Genomic DNA, 18,282 nt, shown 5'->3' on the forward strand with positions numbered 1-18,282 from the left:
AAGGTTGGATTAAGTTCAATGTTGATGGAGGCTTCATTGCTTCCTCTACTATTGGCAGCGGTGGCCTGTTGGCGAGAAACAGCCTTGGTGAGATTTTGGGCATTGCGGCCTTTTCTTACCCGTTTGCTTCCTCTCCCCTTGTCGTGGAAGCCTATGCAATGCGAGATGCTATTCTCTTTGCTTCGAGACATGGGTTGGATCTTATTGAAATTGAAAGTGATTGTCTGCAGCTGATCAATTGTCTCACTGATGTGAATTGTCATATTCCTGCCTCATGCTCAGCGATTGTTCAAGACATTCTTCATCTTTGTCATGATTTTTCTAATTGTGTTTTTTTGTTTGTTGTCAGAGATTGTAATTGGGCGGCTCATAAGTTAGTCTCAAAAGCCCTTAGTGATCCACTTTTTGTTTTAGATTGGAACTTGCTCTATTATAAAAAAAAAAAATTCTAATTTGGTTAAAAAAAAAGTAATTCTAGTAAAAAAATGTATAGTGTATAGTATCAATATGTTAGAGCTAAATATTGGGCGAAATACAAGGGCTATGTATTAAGCCTACACAAAAAAAAGTTTCCATATTCTTCCATTTTCGTCTTGTTCTCTCATTTCATGATAATTGCAGAAGTGACAATGTCCCAAACTTTAATTCCTGCTGCTCATCGGATTTCAGTCTCACGCTCTTGGTTAATTCATCTCAAACTTCCTTGCCGGGGAGAAAAGATTTGCTTACTAGAAGGTCAGTTTTCTCTGCTATTGCTTCAATAGAAGAATAAAACTAGGTTTTTACTAAATACATGTGATTTGGGGAAACTTATCTTCTTTAGAGATTTTCAATTCCAAACTATAATACAACTTCCGGCCAGTCCCGTCGAGTTAACAAATTCTGGAAATAGAACTTACGGAAATGTTATCTCTGGAAAACTCAATTCCTATGAGTAATAATCGATTAGGGTTGATGTTCCAATTAGTGCATTTAACATTAAAATTATAGTTCAAAAGGAAATTCTGAGCCTATGTTATGAAACCAGAAATGATAATTATTCATGATAGATTATGGCTTTATTATATAATGATCTAATAGCTTAATTACTTTTGGTTTGGCATGCTAAACTTTCGATAACAGAGCAAATAAATAGACTAAATAAACAATAAATTAAGCAAAACAAAAATGTATAACCAAAAAATAATTATTGTCTTCAAAATTTATTTACAGAACTTAATTATAATGAAGTTCCTCAATATGTTCCTACAAAAAAGTAATTATTAGTTTCTCTTATTCTCTAACTCTGTCTCACTGGTACTTCCAGCTTGAGATTTGCTCTTATTTACACTGTAAGTTGTAATGGAATGTAATGAAGAAACACATGCCTTCCTAATCATCATTTTCCGATGCCGGCCTGCCCTTTCATACCCATCTTGCCGCTGAAGCTCATTTCAGCTTTGAAACTCAGCTTGGCTTTGATAAGAGTGTCAAATGATGGAGTACAGTAGCCTTTGTTGAACAACAAGTCAGCTAAGAATTTGTTCATTGTTTCAGTGTAGTGAACTCCATCCCAGCTGATGTAGTTTTGGGGGTTTTGGCAAGCTGAAGTGCCCTTTGCGCCACAAAGAGAGTGCAAGTTGAAGTTGTATAATCCACCTCCAGCTCCGCAACATGACTTGAATGGCTCTTGGAAATGGTATGTTTTGTGGTTTGTGATGATTTCTCTGAATGCTTTCCATGTATCTGCATAAACTATTGTGCAGCCTGTGTGTTGTGCTCGGAATTCTTCGATTTTCTTTTGAAGAAGTTCGTTGTGTGCCTTGATCATTGAGTTTATGATTGGTGAACATCCCATTTCATCCCTTCCTTTTAGTGCATTCAAGAATAGTTGCAGTGGGCAACATCCTGCTGGTGGTAACCCTTGAACAACTAGAAACTTTGCTCCTCTTTCCAAAAATGCCTGTTCAAATAAACAAGTTTTAGCAGTGAGAAACAAATAGTCGGGAGAGTCTATGATCGAAAATATGTTAACAATTACAGTTTTTTTGACTAGGCATCAACGGTGGAAGATTCCATCAGTGATGCCAAACTGGTCACATAAGAAGATGAGTGTTTTGAGTGTTGCATACCTTGAGAAATTTGGTGACATGATCGACAGATACTTGTGTAATAGATTGACCGGAAAGTGCAGCACCGAACATGCGAGCATAATCGCTGAAACCAATAGCACCAAGCCAGAAGAGAGAGCCTTGAAGATGGGTCTTGCAAGCAACATCATCCATACCTTTACAAGCTGTATTCTTGAGATAAGTGTTAAACCAATCGACTTGAGTCAATACATTTTGAGGCTTCTGAGACCACATTAAGGTGTTTGGGATTTTTTGCCTAGCAAAGAAGTCAGATTTCAAGCAAGTTGACCCTGCAACAGCAAAGTTAGCTCCACTGGAGAAATTACTAGAAGCTTCCTTATATGCTTGCAGTGAAGGCAGTCCAAGTGAGTCACAAAGGAAATCAATCATCAATTTTCCATTGCTCAATCTATGGCCTTGCAATTTCTTTGCCACAATCGAACCAATAAATGATTTCAGGCCTTTAAGTGCATCAGCATTTCCGGTATCAGTAAATGAGTCACCGAACGCGTAAACCTTATTGAAACAGCCTTTGTATTCTTTATTTGCGCTGAAGGAGCTCTCGCCGCTTGCACTTGCACTTCCACTGGCTTCGCCACCACCTTGAGCTGAAGCTTCACCTTGAGCACCACCTTGGGCTGAAGCTTCACCCTGGGCACCACCTTGGGCTGAAGCTTCACCCTGAGCACCACCTTGGGCTGAACTCTCCTGACTTCCTTGACCAGAGGAACCCTGCTCCATATTTCCACCTGAAGAAGCACCTCCTTGAGTGGTCATAGTTGCAGAACCAGAGCCTGAGCCAGAACCTGAACCTGTGACTGAACCAGAGCCAGAGCCTGACCCAGAGCCTGAGACTTCGCCAGAGCTTTCGCTTTTGCCCGAACCGGAACCTGACACTTCGCCAGAGCTTTCGCTTTTGCCCGAACCGGAACCTGACACTTCGCCAGAGCTTTGGCTTGATCCTGAACCTGACCCTGAGACTTCGCCAGAGCCTTGGCTTGATCCTGACCCTGACCCTGAGACTTCGCCAGAGCCTTGGGTTGAGCCTGAACCTGACCCTGAGACTTCGCCAGAGCCTTGGCTTGAGCCTGAACCTGAACCTGAGATTGAGCCAGAGCTTTCGCTTTTGCCTGAACCGGAACCTGACACTTCGCCAGAGCTTTCGCTTTTGCCTGAACCGGAACCTGATACTTCGCCAGAGCTTTCGCTTTTTCCTGAACCGGAACCTGACACTTCGCCAGAGCTTTCGCCTTTGCCTGAACCTGAGATTTCGCCAGAGCTTTGGCCTGAGCCTGAACCTGACACGGAGCCAGAGCTTTGGCCTGAGCCTGACATTGAGCCAGAGCTTTGGCCTGAGCCTGAGATTTCACCAGAGCTTTGGCCTGAGCCTGAACCTGAGATTTCTCCAGAGCTTTGGCCCGAGCCTGAACCTGAGATTTCGCCAGAGCTTTGGCCCGATCCTGAACCTGAGATTTCGCCAGAGCTTTGGCCCGATCCTGAACCTGAGATTTCGCCAGAGCTTTGGCCTGAGCCTGACCCTGAGACTTCGCCCGAGCTTTCGCCTGAAGCAGAACCTGAACCTGAGATAGATCCTGAAGCAGAACCTCCTCCTCCACCGCTAGGGCAACCAAAAGGACAACCGCCACCGCCATGATGTTCAATGATTTTCTTTAAATGAGCATGGGTTACTGATGAAAAGGATAATGATATGATAAATATTGAAATGCATAAGAATAAGCACTCATATTTCCTCATTTCTTTAGTTTTGATTTTCTAATTTTTTATATATATATATATAGAAGTTACATAAACGTTCTTTTTGTTGTTATTGAAGAACTTGATTTTGAAGTTGCAACACTTTGGCATATTTATACATAGTTTTATCCTACATTGATGAGTGTTCCTCCATAATTGTAGAAGATTTAAGGCTTTCCAGTGTTCCAAGTGTTAACTTTTGAAATGCAGTTTTCCTTTGAATATAGAAAAACCTTTAGTTTAGGAAACAAATATTGACCCTGATTATTTCTCAGGATATTCACTCATTTTAGCTCTTAGGAATGGGTCTTCATTTTTTATTTTTATTTTCAGTATTCTGAAAAACTAATTTACATTTTCAGATTATATTTTGAGGTTGGAATTCGAATTAGATTTTTTACATTTTCTTTTCTTTTCTTTTCTTTTCAGGAGGGAAAAACATGTAGTTTTGCATTTTGCAAGGGAAAGTTTAATTTTATCTATATTGTAAGAAATAGTTTAATTTTGTCCACATAAATCAATTTTAACTCTTTTCCAAAAAATTAGGCATTAATTTGCTTTAGTATTTACATAGAAATTTGTAAAATTGAACTGAAGTTTTTATCGTATAGGAAAAAGTGGAGTATTTTTGCACAACAATAATAAACTTGAACTTCTTCTATAACATTAGGGGTGAGTTTCACTCTTATCTATTTACCTTAACTATTATTATTAATTTTGCTTTAGCCTAATTGAAAAATGATTGGATGTCTTTCTCAAGGCCGATCCTAGGTCTAGAGGCGAAGTCGTAAATGAGGGGTCTTATGTAAAAAAACCAATTATCTAAATTTTTTTATTTAAAACATTTTTTATTACACGAACTAATAAAAACATAGTTTTTCAATAATTTTAACCGAAAAAATTCTTTGTGTAGACACAACGGTCACTGATATAGTTAGGAGGATTCGAAAAGTAATTGAAATATTTGGATAACAATCTGATGATGCTTTTGACAAATTCAAGAATTTCAAATACTGACATCAACAATTTTGGCAAAATCATTTGGGGTTAGTTACACCCATGACCACTGAACTTTACACTTTTTAACACAGTGGTCATTCAACATCTCAAAACGACCGTTGATGGTCTCAAAATAAAAAATTCGAAGAGTTAATAATATTCTAAGGAACTTTAATTCCTATAAATTTTCATTTTGAGGTCTTTTAGGTATTGTGTTAGGAGCAAGAGTGAATTTTTAGAGAGATAACGTTTCAAAAAAAGATGATTTTGGAAAATAAGAAATGTGGTTTCATGGTAAATATCGTTTTGAACAACTTTAATTCTTGAATATTTTCATTTTGAGGTCGGTAACAGTCATTTTAAGTAGTTGGTTAAAGTTGAATGGCTACTGGCGTTAAAAAGTGTAAAGTCTAGTGACCATACCATTAAGAATTGAAATGCAATAGTCACAATCTTAAAATGGATAAAATCCAGTGATCATGAGTGTAATTTACCCAAATCATTTGTAGCACTTTTAATTTCTAAAAAATAGCATCCGCATTGTTATAAGAAAATATAGTTATAAATTTGTATGTTCTAATTGTCTAGGTCTAAGAATTATATTTATTGTCGTTACATCTTTTAAGAATTTTAATTTCTGTATTTCTTTTAACAAATTTTTTATTTTTGGACTCCTCCATCCATGTGTCTAGATGTGTGCTGCGATTTGTTTAGGTCTAGGGTTACTTCTCTAACTATTTCATCTTTTAAGATTTAATTTCTATATTTTTATTATTATTGAAAAAATAATATTTTTGGATCCCTATATTCCTTGGGTCTTGGACAGACGCCCTTCTTGCCCATGCCCAGGGACGGCCCTAGTCCTTGTAAAACTGAGTATATACATGATGTGATGGGTTTTAAAATGAAATGAATTTCACATTAAAAATAGAGAGTGAGAACCTAACTTATATTCATAAGATGTATTTTAAATTCGGAGACTAAAGAAATAGGACTTAGCTTAAAGCGGACAATATATACATAATTTTAGATTAGACTTTTACACTTAAAAGAAAGTTGCATGTAATTTACTCCTAAAATAACGAGAATATATTTCACATTCTATAGAATATATTTCACTACTCTTAAAACAACATGGAATAACTGATTTTTTATTTCAAATAAATCATTAAACAAAGTTTGAAAACAAAAAATCTAGTTAAAAAAGCTAAGAAACTGAAAGATAGAAAAAATTAGAAAACCGACATCGCAATTCTAATCCGGTAAAAAATAAATAATAATGATCTAAAAAGTATTAAAAATATTTAAAACCATTTAAAAAAGAATTAAAAAAACTACAAAACGTTCAAGTTCATATATTTTTATTCAACTTTAGCATTACATAAATTCAATAAGAGTGGATGAAAACCACTAAAAGTGAATGAAATCGTTATAACTCAATTTCAAATCATTGAAAAACATTAATAAATCATAGAAAATAATATCAAAAGCAGCAGAATAGACTTTGCCTTTGATATCCTTCTGTTGGGATTATCCTCGCAAATCGCAGCGGAAAACACAAAATTTCTTCGCTAAATCTCATAAAGTAGAGTAGGATCACAGACACGATAATGGTATGATTAACAAAAACATGCCATTCTTCTTTGGATTGAGAGCGAGACAACTTGAATTAACCAAGAATGAATAAGGAGATGCAACTCTAGCGACCTTCCTCCACATTCTCACACACCGAAAAGCTTCTGATTAGATCGTGTGCTAGCTACCGGTCTATTAAAATTAGGGTTCTAACTTTTTGTGTGTAAACAGAAAACATAGAAAAGAATGTACTAACTTTTCTAACTAGTCTAGAATTTTGAAACAACCCCAAATCTTGGGGGAAAGAGATGGGGGACACTCTAGGTAAAGGGGAGAGTTTTCCAACTCAAAACTCTATTTTATTCTAATTAGGAAATCTGATTTTATTCAATGTAGTGAATTCTAGCCGAGCTGATGTAGTTTTGGGGATTTTGGCAAGATGAAGTGCCTTTTGCGCCGCAAAGAGAGTGTAAGTTGAAGTAGTATAATCCGCCTCCACCTCCACCTCCGCAAGATGACTTGAAGCTTGGGTAGTTCTACTGTCTTTTCTATTACGTTTTAAAGTTCAGTGGTAGTACAATGAAAATAAGTAAAGTTCAATGACTATAAGTGCAATTTATCCACTAGATATATATTAGACCAACTTTATATGATAAATTTTTATTTTTATAATTTATACATTTATTAGGTTTCAAAATGATCAAAAATTTTTAACACTCTTTAACATTAGATGTAAGAGAAATTTATTCTTAACTAGTAAAGCGCTTAATTCCATCGCCTTGGGAAGACCTCTCTTGACTTCCTTGACCGGAAGAACCCTGCTCCATATTTCCACTTGCAGAAGCACCTCCTTGAGTGGTCGTAGTTGCAGAACCTTAAGGAGTGCCTGCTGAACCAGAGATTGAGCCAGATTTTTCAGCTTTGCCTGAACCTGAGAACGAGCCAGATTTTTCAGCTTTGCCTGAACCTGAGAATGAGCCAGATTTTTCAGCTTTATGGGAACCTGAGAATGAGCCAGAGGCTTCGGCTCTATGGGAACCTGAGAATGAGCCAGATTTTTCGGCTTTGTGGGAACCTGAGAATGAGCCTGACATGGAGCCAGATTTTTGGCCTGATATGGAGCCAGAGCTTTGGCCAGAGCCTGAACCTGATATAGAGCCAGAGCTTTGGCCTGAGCCTGAACCTGAAGCAGAACCTGAACCTGAGGCAGAACTTGAACCTGAGACTTCGCCCGAGCTTTTGCCTGAGCCTGAAGCAGAACCTGAACCTGCGCCAGAGCTTTCGCTTTTTCCTGAACTTGAACCTGAACCTGAGACTGCGCCAGAACTTTCGCCTTTGCCTGAACCAGAACCTGAGATTGAGCCGGAGCTTTCGCTTTTTCCTGAACCTGAGACTTCGCCAGATTTTTCGCCTTTGGCTGAACCAGAGATTGAGCCAGAGCTTTCGCTTTTTCCTGAACCTGAGACTTCGCCAGATTTTTCGCCTTTGGTTGAACCTGAGACTTCGCCAGATTTTTCGCCTTTGGCTGAACCAGAGATTGAGCCAGAGCTTTCGCTTTTTCCTGAACCTGAACCTGAGACTTCGCCAGATTTTTCGCCTTTGGCTGAACCTGAGACTTCGCCAGAGCTTTCGCTTTTTCCTGAACCTGACATGGAGCCAGAGCTTTGGCCTGACCCTGAACCCGACATTGAGCCAGAGCTTTGGCCGGATCCTGAACCTGACATGGAGCCAGAGCTTTGGCCTGAGCCTGAACCTGACATTGAGCCAGAGCTTTGGCCTGAACCTGATAATGAGCCAGAGCTTTCGCTTTTTCCTGAACCTGACATAGAGCCAGAGCTTTGGCCTGAAGCTGAGCCAGAGCTTTGGCCTGAGCCTGAAGCTGAAGCTGAGCCAGAGCCTTGGCCTGAACCTGAAGCTGAGCTAGAGCCTTGGGCTGAGCCTGAAGCTGAGCCAGAGCCTTGGCCTGAACCTGAAGCAGAGCCAGAGCTTTGGCCTGAACCTGACATTGAGCCAGAGCTTTGGCCTGAGCCTGAACCTGACATGGAGCCAGAGCTTTGGCCGGATCCTGAACCTGACATTGAACCAGAGCTTTGGCCGGAGCCTGAACCCGACATTGAACCAGAGCTTTGGCCTGAGCCTGAACCCGACATTTGGCCAGAGCTTTGGGCCGAGCCTGAACCTGACATTTGGCCAGAGCTTTGGGCCGAGCCTGAACCTGAGAATTGTCCCGAGCTTTGGCCGGAAGCAGAACCTCCTCCTCCACCGGAAATACCAAATTTGGATCCACCAGCGCAAGCACCAAAATGACAACCTCCATGGTGGTGTCCAATGATTTTCTTCAAATGAGCATCGGTTACTGATGAAAAGGACAATGATATCACAAATAGTGAAATGCATAAGAATAAGCACTCATAAGTCCTCATTTTTCTAGTTTTGGTTTTCTAACTTTTTTTTTTTTTATAAATAGAAGATATATAAATGTTCTTTTTGTTGTTATTGAAGAACTTGATTTTGAAGTTGCAATACTTTGGCATATTTATACATAGTTTTTGTCCTACATTGATGGGTGTTCCTCCATAATTGTAGAAGATTTAAGGTTTTCCAGTGTTCCAAGTGTTAATTTTTGAAATTGCAGTTTTCGTTTGAATAGGGAAAATCCTTTAGTTTAGGAATCAAAAATTGACCCTGATTATTTCTCAGGATATTCACTCAGTTTAGCCCTTAGGAATTGGTCTTCATTTTCTATTTTTATTTTCAATATTCTGAAAAATTAATTTACATTTTTAAATTATAATTTGATGTTAGAACTGAAATTAGATTATTTACATTTTTTTTTTCTTTTCAGGAGGGAAAACCATGTATTTTTGCATTTTGCACTTTAAGTTATTGGGAAAGTTCAATTTTAATATAGTTTAAGTTTGTCCACATTTTAAGACTCGTACAATACATCTTTCGCATTTAACGTACTTTTTTTACGGCCGAGTGATCAAATGATTACATTTTACGCAAGTTTAGGGGCTAACTGAACATTTTTTGCAAGTTCAGGGAGCTATCAGGACACTTTGAAAGTTCAGGGTGCCAATCAAACTTTTTGAATAAGTTCAGGGGGCAAATGATGTATTAAGCCCATTAAAAAATTAAAAATATAGAATGAGATACTAAGTTATAAGTTATATTAATAGAGTGTATTTTAAATTTGGACACTCAAGAAATTGGATTTAGCTTTAACCATGTGTATATAATATTAAATTAGACTTTTATAATTAAAAGAAAATGTATGTAGTGTATCAGTGATTTTACCTGGTCAATGACTTACCAAGTGAATTTGGTAAGTCACTGTTAGATTTAAGTTTGTTAAAATCATATGGTGGAGATTAAAACAATTGTATGGTTTAGCTTTGCACCTTCTATATCTAACGGTGACCGACCAAATTTACTTGGTCAGTGACAACGTGAAAACTACTTTTTACTTTACTCTAATTACTATCACTTGAGTTATAGATACACTTAAATTAATAGTGGGTTCGGGGATGCGTATTTTTAGGAGCAAGTCTGCTAGGCCCACCTTATCCCGACCAATAAAATAAGTCCAAACACAATTAGATAAAACCGATTTAGCCAAATTATTTCAAGTGTCAAACACACGAATTATTTAGAATACTAGAAAATCGAAGGAAGTATTCCTTAAATACTTTTTTTACAACATTCCTAAATCTAAACTTTAGGATGTTTTAAATCTCTGCTCTATGATTCTAATAAGCCTAAATCTAACCGTTTGATCATTTAGGATACATGTGAATACTATTGTATAAATGTTTACTAAGCCAAACGATCTAAATTCTTTACATATCAAAATTCAAGCTACGCACAACTCTAGATTAAAATGCAAAGAAAAAGCATTTTCACATTCAATATCTCTATGAAATATATCTCACTACTCTTAAAACAACATGGAATAATTGAATTTTTGATGTGAAATAAATCATTAAACAGAGTTTGAAAACAAAAAATCTTGTTAAAAAAGCTAAGAAACTGAAAGTTAGAAAAGCAACATTCAGAATCTAGATAAAAAATGATCTAAAAGGTATTAAAAATATTTAAAATGATTAAAAAAAAGAATAAAGCTACTACAATCAAATCAATAAAAACACGTTGTGGACACGGGTTCTATGACACAAGTACGCAAAGAATCGAAGTGGGATGGAGCAGTTTCAGTACCGCCAAGCTTGTAGCCACCCATGGAGATGTCTGATTAAAGGGGCGGAAGTCTTATAGAACTGTTAACAATGGCAAATCATGCAGGTTCTGGACCGGATGGAAGGATGAACAGACGTTAGCAGAAGTAGCGACAGGAAACATCCCAGAAGAGGAGAAATCAAGAACAGTTGAGTCATACTGGGATAAGACGGTGGGATGGAAATGGTCCGAGTTTTCAAGTATCATTCCAGTGGATTGGCTGCTGAAAATAGCGTCGTGTGTCATCTTTGATGAGGTGGAAGAAGAAGACGAATGGAGCTGGCCGGAATCTCCAACTGGTCAATTCACAGTGGCCTCGCCTACCAGCTTCATCAGCGACAAGGAAGTGTTCAGATTCAAGACATGATTTATGAACTAATTTGGAAGCTATGGACCCCTGAGCGTATCAGATACTTCATCTGGATGCTCACAGGGGATAACATTTTATCAAATGTTGTGCGAGTCCACCGGCATATTGCAACTGACCCGTTTTGCAAATTTTGCTCCCAACCTGAGACCGCGCTTCATATTGTTTGCGATTGCTATCGGGGAAAGGAAGTTTGGGCACTACTATAGCCAGAACGGGTGGTACAAAATTTTTTCATTGGGAACATTAATTCGTGGATCAGAATTAACCTTGAATGCACGAGATTATGGGACAGAGTCCGATGGGGTGTGTGGTTTGCAACTGTCGTGTGGTGGCTATAGAGATGGAGGAACTCTGCAATTTTGGACCCAGAGTTTAGAATGCCCAGCGACGTGATCCAGTTCATTCGAAGCTAGAGGGTCGCCTTTGTGAGAGCCTTTTCGATAACGAAGGGAGGTATCAGAGGGGATCAGATGGAGATTAACGTAGGATGGAAGCCACCAGAAATAAATTGGGTCAAAATCAATTCCGATGGAGCTAGTAAGGGAAACCCGGGGTTTGCAAGCACGAGAGGTCTCATTCGAGATAGCAACGGAATTTGGCGAGTTTTTTTTTTTGATGAACTTAGGGATATGCACAGCGGTTCTAGCCGAGCGATGGGGATTATACTTTGGGCTAGACTATGCTTGGAAGCAGGGATTTAGACAGGTCATCATGGAGCTTGACTCGCAAGTTGTAGTCCGACTCATGCAACATGATGTGACCCGACATAGATACTCTTGGTTACTCAGGCAATGCAAAAAACTTCTGGCTAGGAATTGCGTTGTAAGACTTCAGCACGTCTACAAAGAGAGTGACCAAGCTGCTGATTGGATGACAAACTTCGCGGGCTCTCTAGCCTTGGGTCATGTCGAGTGTGGTGTGCCGCCTGCAGGCATCCAGGATATTCTTCATCGAGATAGATTGGGGACTTCTTTTCCTCGCCTAGTTAATAGTTAGTTTCCCGGGATTTCACTCCATGTAACAAAAAAAAAAAAAAAAAAAACAAAAACACATCTACTTTCATATACTTTTATTCAACTTCAGCGTTACATAAATTTAATAAGAATGGATGAAAACTAATGAAAGGGAATGAAATCATTATAACTCAATTTCAAATGATTAACAAAATTAATAAATAGTAGAAAATAATATCAAAATACACTACTTTCAAATAAACTTCAAAAGAGTAACACTTAAACTCAGAACACCAACTTTCGATTCCCCACTTCGTCAAAATTTAGTCTTCATTGGTAGGTGATCTGTAAATTCCACTGTAAATCCTCATCGAGGTCTGTGATTTACCTGACCTTGAAAGTGGGTAGACCTACCTTTACCTAAATTTTTTTCTAAAAGTGTTGGCAATATTTAAGTGCATCATTAATATTCAAAATTTAACATTCAAATATTTAAATTTTTTAAATATTTTTTTATATATATCATTTAAAAAAATTAAAATTAGTGAGATAGAAATACTATAAAATTTATATAAATATGAGATTAAAATTATTTACAATTTATAGATATAATTTTTTTAGATTTCATTAGGGTCAAGTAACCCCACCCTTTTGGATGAAGTTCCGTCTTTTCCATCTAATTTCGTTTTGAACTTTGCAGAGTTCATAACTGACTTGAAACCCTCCACCATGACCATGATGATGACCATTAGCGGTGGACAAAAAATCCGATCAAACCGGTAAACGAATCGAAAACCGGTAACACGAACCGGAAAAAGCGGTTAACCGAATTGGTGAATTTCTTAATGGTTAAAAAAATAAATAGGTACTGGTTTCGGTTTCAGTTTTTGGTTAGCGTGTTGACAAACCACGGTTAACGTTAACCGAACCATTTAATAAATATAAATTTTAAAAAAATATATATATTATATAACATATATTATATAACATAGAGTATTATAAGATTAAAAAAAAAAAAAAGCCTTTAACATATATTAAAAAGTAAAGCTGCCTGGCATAATAAACATAGATCACTATTCTTCTCCTCTCACACACCACGCCACTTACTATCGTAAGTTTGTAACCTCTCTCACACCGCCCGCTGTCTCTCTTCCTCTCCTCCTCTCTCACACCGCCCGCCGTTTCTCTTCCTCACAACGCCGTTCCAACGTGAGACTCCTCCTCTCACACACCACCGTCCTTCCGATCTCGCACACAACCGTTCGTCTCTCCTCCTCACATCACCGCTGTCTCTCCTCCTCACATCGCTGATGTCCTTCCAATCTTGCACACAACCGTCCGTCTCTCCTCCTCACACCGCCGCTGTCCTTCCGATCTTGCACACAACCTCCGTTGATTTTTAGTTAACTAGTGAGAATTAGTTAAAAACCATTAACCGAAAAACCTAATCGAAATTAATGGTTAACCGGTTGTATAGTTAACCGATTGATATGGACCGGTTTCGGTTTGGATGGTTAAAAAACCATTGGTAACGATTCGGTTAATTTTAGTTATACTTTAATTTACTTTTAAACCAAACACGACACGTTATTAAATCTTTACTTTATATTACCTTGGTTCCAAACACAATACAATATTTCATAGGATATTATTATACTTCATCTTAATTACCTTACTTTATCCAAATATAGTATAAGTTATAAACTTATAGGGACAGAATAACTCTTTATTAAAACTTGAAGATAAATACAATACACACATATATATATATTGTGAAAACCAAAACCCTAGCCTTTGCCTCATAATCGTAGTCGACTTCATAAACCGTGTGGAAGACTAACTTTAATCAATTGTTTCCTATACAAATATACTACTCATTTGCGTATGTGGTAATTATCCTTAGACTGCGCCAGAACCTGAACTTGAACTTGGACCTGAAACTACGCCAGAACTTTCGCCTTTGCCTGAACCAGAACCTGAGATTGAGCCGGAGCTTTCGCTTTTTCCTGAACCTGAACCTGAGACTTCGCCAGATTTTTCGCCTATGCCTGAACCAGAGATTGAGCCAGAACTTTCGGTTTTTCCTGAACCTGAACTTGAGACTTCGCCTGAACCAGAGATTGAGCCAGAGCTTTCACCTTTGCCTGAAGCTGAAGCTGAGCCAGAGCTTTCGCCGGATCCTGAACCTGACATGGAGCCAGAGCTTTGGCCTGACCCTGAACCTGACATTGAGCCAGAGCTTTCGCCGGATCCTGAACCTGACATGGAGCCAGAGCTTTGGCCTGAGCCTGAACCTGATAATGAGCCAGAGCTTTCGCTTTTTCCTGAACCTGACATAGAGCCAGAGCTTTGGCCTGAACCTGAAGCAGAGCCAGTGCCTTGGCCTGAGCCTGAAGCTGAGCCAGAGCCTTGGCCTGAACCTGAAGCTGAACCAGAGCCTTGGCCTGAACCTAAACCTGAAGCAGAGCCAGAGATTTGGCCTGAACCTGACAATGAGCCAGAGCTTTCGCCTGAGCCTGAGCCTGAACCTGTCATGGAGCCAGAGCTTTGGCCGGATCCTGAACCTGACATGGAGCCAGCGCTTTGGCCTGAGCCTGAACCTGACATTTCGCCAGAGCTTTGGCCCGAGCCTGAACCTGAACCTGACATTTCGCCAGAGCTTTGGCCCGAGCCCAAACCTCCTCCTCCACCGGAAATATCAAATTTGGATCCACCAGCGCAAGCACCAAATTGACAATTGCCATGGTGGTGTCCAATGATTTTCTTCAAATGAGCATGGGTTACTGATGAAAAGGATAATGATATCACAAATAGTGAAATGCATAAGAATAAGCACTCATAAGTCCTCATTTTTCTAGTTTTGATTTTCTAACTTTTCTTTTTATAAATAGAAGATATATAAATGTTCTTTTTGTTGTTATTGAAGAACTTGATTTTGAAGTTGCAATACTTTGGCATATTTATACATAGTTTTGTCCTACATTGATGAGTGTTCCTCCATAATTGTAGAAGATTTAAAGGCTTTCCTGTGTTCCAAGTGTTAATTATTGAAATTGCAGTTTTCGTTTGAATAGGGAAAAAACCTTTAGTTTAGGAAACAAATATTGACCCTGATTATTTCTCAGGATATTCAGTCATTTTAGCTCTTAGGAATTGGTCTTCATTTTCTATTTTTATTTTCAATATTCTGAAAAATTAATTTACATTTTTAAATTATAATTTGAGGTTAGAACTCGAATTAGATTAAATTAGACTTTTACAATTAAAAGATAATCTCTATCACTTGAGTTATAGGTACACTTAAATTAATAATAGGTTGGCTGCGTATTTTTAGGAGCAAGCCTGCTAGGCCCACCTTATTCCGACCATAAAACAAGTCTAAACACAACTAGATAAAACCGATTTAGCCAAATTATTTCAAGTGTCAAATACACGAATTGTTTAGAATACTAGAAAATTGAAGGAAACATCCTTTAAATACCGTTTTTACAACATTCCTAAATGTAAACATCATGTGAATACTATTGTATAAATGTTTACTAAACCAAACGATTTAAAATTTTTTCCATATCAGAATTCAAACTACGCCACCACAACTCTAGATTAAAATACAAAGCAAAAGCATTTTCACATTTAGTGTACGGAATATATCTCACTATTTTTTTTTTTTGGAGAAATCTCATGACTCTTAAAACAAGATGGAAAAACAAAAAATCATTAAACAGAGTTTGGAAACAAAAAAATCTAATTAAAAAAAGCTAAGAAACTGAAAGTAAAAAAAAAAAAATTAGAATCCAGGTAAAAAATAAATAACAATGATCTAAAAAGTATTACAAATATTTAAAATGATTTAAAAAGGAATAAAACTATTACAATCAAATCAATAAAACATCCAATTTCATATACTTTTATTCAATTTCATTAATAAGAATGGATGAAAACTAATGAAAGTGAATCAAATCGTTATAACTCAATTTCAAATCATTAAAAAAATTAATAAATAGTAGAAAATAATATCAAAATACACTATTTTCAAATAAACTTCGAAAGAGTAACCCTTTTTTAAAAAAATTTTGCGCACAATGCACTTACATTAAAGAAGAAAAAAAAATCCCCATGATGTGATTCGAACCCATGACCTCCCAAGGCATAGGTAAGCTCTCAACCACTAGACTAAGAGCTTCACCACTTCGAAAGAGTAACCCTTAAATTCACAACACCAACTACAATATAAACACGAACAAGACATACAAAATAAACTCAAAAGAAAGAACAAAGAACAATTAGTATAGTGACATTTTAGGCTATAAATTGCATTAGCCAAGCTTAACTGAATTATTTATAAGCCTAGATATGTTGCAGATACTTGGTCTTCTTTTACTCAGGCACCACCAGATACATACACATACATCATTTGGTATTGACCAGAATATTACCAATTGAAAGGTCCATTTTGATAGGGTTTTTGTTAATTGTTGCAAACTGTCGGAGATAGTTCTTTAATACGGACATGATATTTTGTAATTACGGATGTTATTAACTTAGTCTAGTTGCATAGTTTGTTTTGTCATTTTGTAACGTTATATTCTATTTTTGTTACTAATGTAATTTTAACCTTTTAACTTTTTCTTATTAATGAAAATTATTAGTTTTATTCTTATTACTTTTTTTATAAATAAACTAATATTGTTGTTATAATCTATTTAATTTGTTCATATGTTTAATAAATAGCTAAATAAATCAAATAATAAAAAGTAAATATGATAGTGTGGATTAAATATCTCCACAAAAAGCGATTTTGTTTTTGTTGGGATTCTAATTCCTCACAAATAGTAGCACGGGAAATTTTTCCCCACAAAAAAGCATTAGTATTTGTGGCGATTTTGCAATCCCCACAAAATAATAGAAAGATTAGTGGGGAAATTTTCCCCACAAAAACTACATATACTAATGGCGATTATTTCCGCCACAATAAAGAAACTCTATTGGCAAAAAACGAGTTCCCCACAATGAAGAAACTCTTTTGTGGCGAAATAGAATTTCGCCACAGACATATACCAATTGTGGCGAAATATTTTTTCGCCACACATACCTTTAACGTCGCTCTAACAGTGGCGAACGTGTGGCGAATTAATTTTCTCCACAAATGACCTTTAGTGGCGATTTTTCGATCTTCTGTGAGGAAAATTTTCCCCACAAAAAATCTGTTTTCTTGTAGTGATGGTTAAATGCTAGGTACTCTTCATATGGCTTGGGCGGGTGAAACACCCGCCTAGGCCAAAATTGACGTTTTTTTTTAAATTCAAATTTTTTTATTAAAATGGTAAAATTGTTCACATTGGAGCGGTAAGTAGGAAAAATGGGTGGTAAATAGCAACCCACATTAAAAATGGTAGATTTTCTAACACTCCAAATTAGAGTGTTGAAAATCCATGTTATGTAACTATATGTACAAAAATACCATCTTTTACTTCAACTAAAAGTAATCATCCACACATTTTCTCGCAAGGACACAATAGCCCTAGCCTAGCCTCATAATCCTAGTCGACTTCATAAACCGTGTGGAAGACTAACTTTAATCAATTGTTTCTATACAAATATACTACTCATTTGAGTATATAGTAATTATCCTTATCAACCACCTCAAGTTGTATAGGGTGGAAATGAATTATCATAATAAATTAATACAATTTATTATCCAACTATTTTATTTTAATTTATTTTCTTTCTCATAATAATTTTTTCTAGCAAATGTAAAATAAAATTTCTGAAAGTTAGTGTCTTTTTGAAAAAAGTACAGTAAAATCTCTATAATGCATATCCTTAGAATCGGAAAAAAAATATTCATTAAGCGAGATTATTTATTTATCGATAAGTGAATAAATTATTCATTTATCGATAAATTAATAAATTATCCATTTATCGATAAATATTTATTAAATATGTAATTATCTTGTTTAGGAAATATATTATTTGATTGATTTGTAACTATCACATAGCATAATTACAAATCAATCAAATAATTGTAGGCACAATTATAGGTCTTGTTTTGTCACGTCCGTGTCTAAATTTCTAGAATTTATATCTTGATAGTAATATATATTATAATTATTAGGTGTGTGATTTTTATTTGGTGGTATAGAAAAAAATTTGGAGTTAATTTGATGGTGTTATGTGTAAAATAAAAGTTTAGAATAATTTTAAAAGATTATAAAAAGATTAAGGATCAAATATGATATTTTCCAAATTTGGATATATATCATCCAAATTCATCCGGAACCAT

At 36.6% G+C, this 18,282-nt stretch overlaps 1 protein-coding gene across 4 annotated transcripts; it reads left to right on the top strand.

Moving 5' to 3' along the window:
* Positions 1-557: 557 nt before the first annotated feature.
* Positions 558-14,887, top strand: LOC136229557 (uncharacterized). 4 transcript variants are annotated; one of them, XR_010689164.1, is made up of 3 exons: positions 558-735; positions 1,537-1,678; positions 10,743-12,303. XR_010689164.1 is itself a non-coding variant. In XM_066018427.1 (3 exons), the coding sequence occupies exons 2-3, from the start codon at positions 1,676-1,678 to the stop codon at positions 14,731-14,733; spliced, it is 834 nt and encodes a 277-aa protein (XP_065874499.1). In that variant the 5' UTR covers positions 558-735; positions 1,307-1,675; the 3' UTR covers positions 14,734-14,887. The 4 variants fall into 4 exon arrangements, 2 of the variants coding, with proteins under 2 accessions (XP_065874499.1, XP_065874498.1); XR_010689163.1 differs by lacking the exon at positions 10,743-12,303 and adding an exon at positions 4,296-7,269; XM_066018427.1 differs by lacking the exon at positions 10,743-12,303 and adding an exon at positions 13,903-14,887 and having other exon boundaries at positions 1,307-1,678.
* Positions 14,888-18,282: the final 3,395 nt, after the last annotated feature.

This window comes from Euphorbia lathyris, chromosome 5, assembly GCF_963576675.1.
Source record: "Euphorbia lathyris chromosome 5, ddEupLath1.1, whole genome shotgun sequence".
Classification (NCBI taxonomy): Eukaryota; Viridiplantae; Streptophyta; class Magnoliopsida; order Malpighiales; family Euphorbiaceae; genus Euphorbia; species Euphorbia lathyris.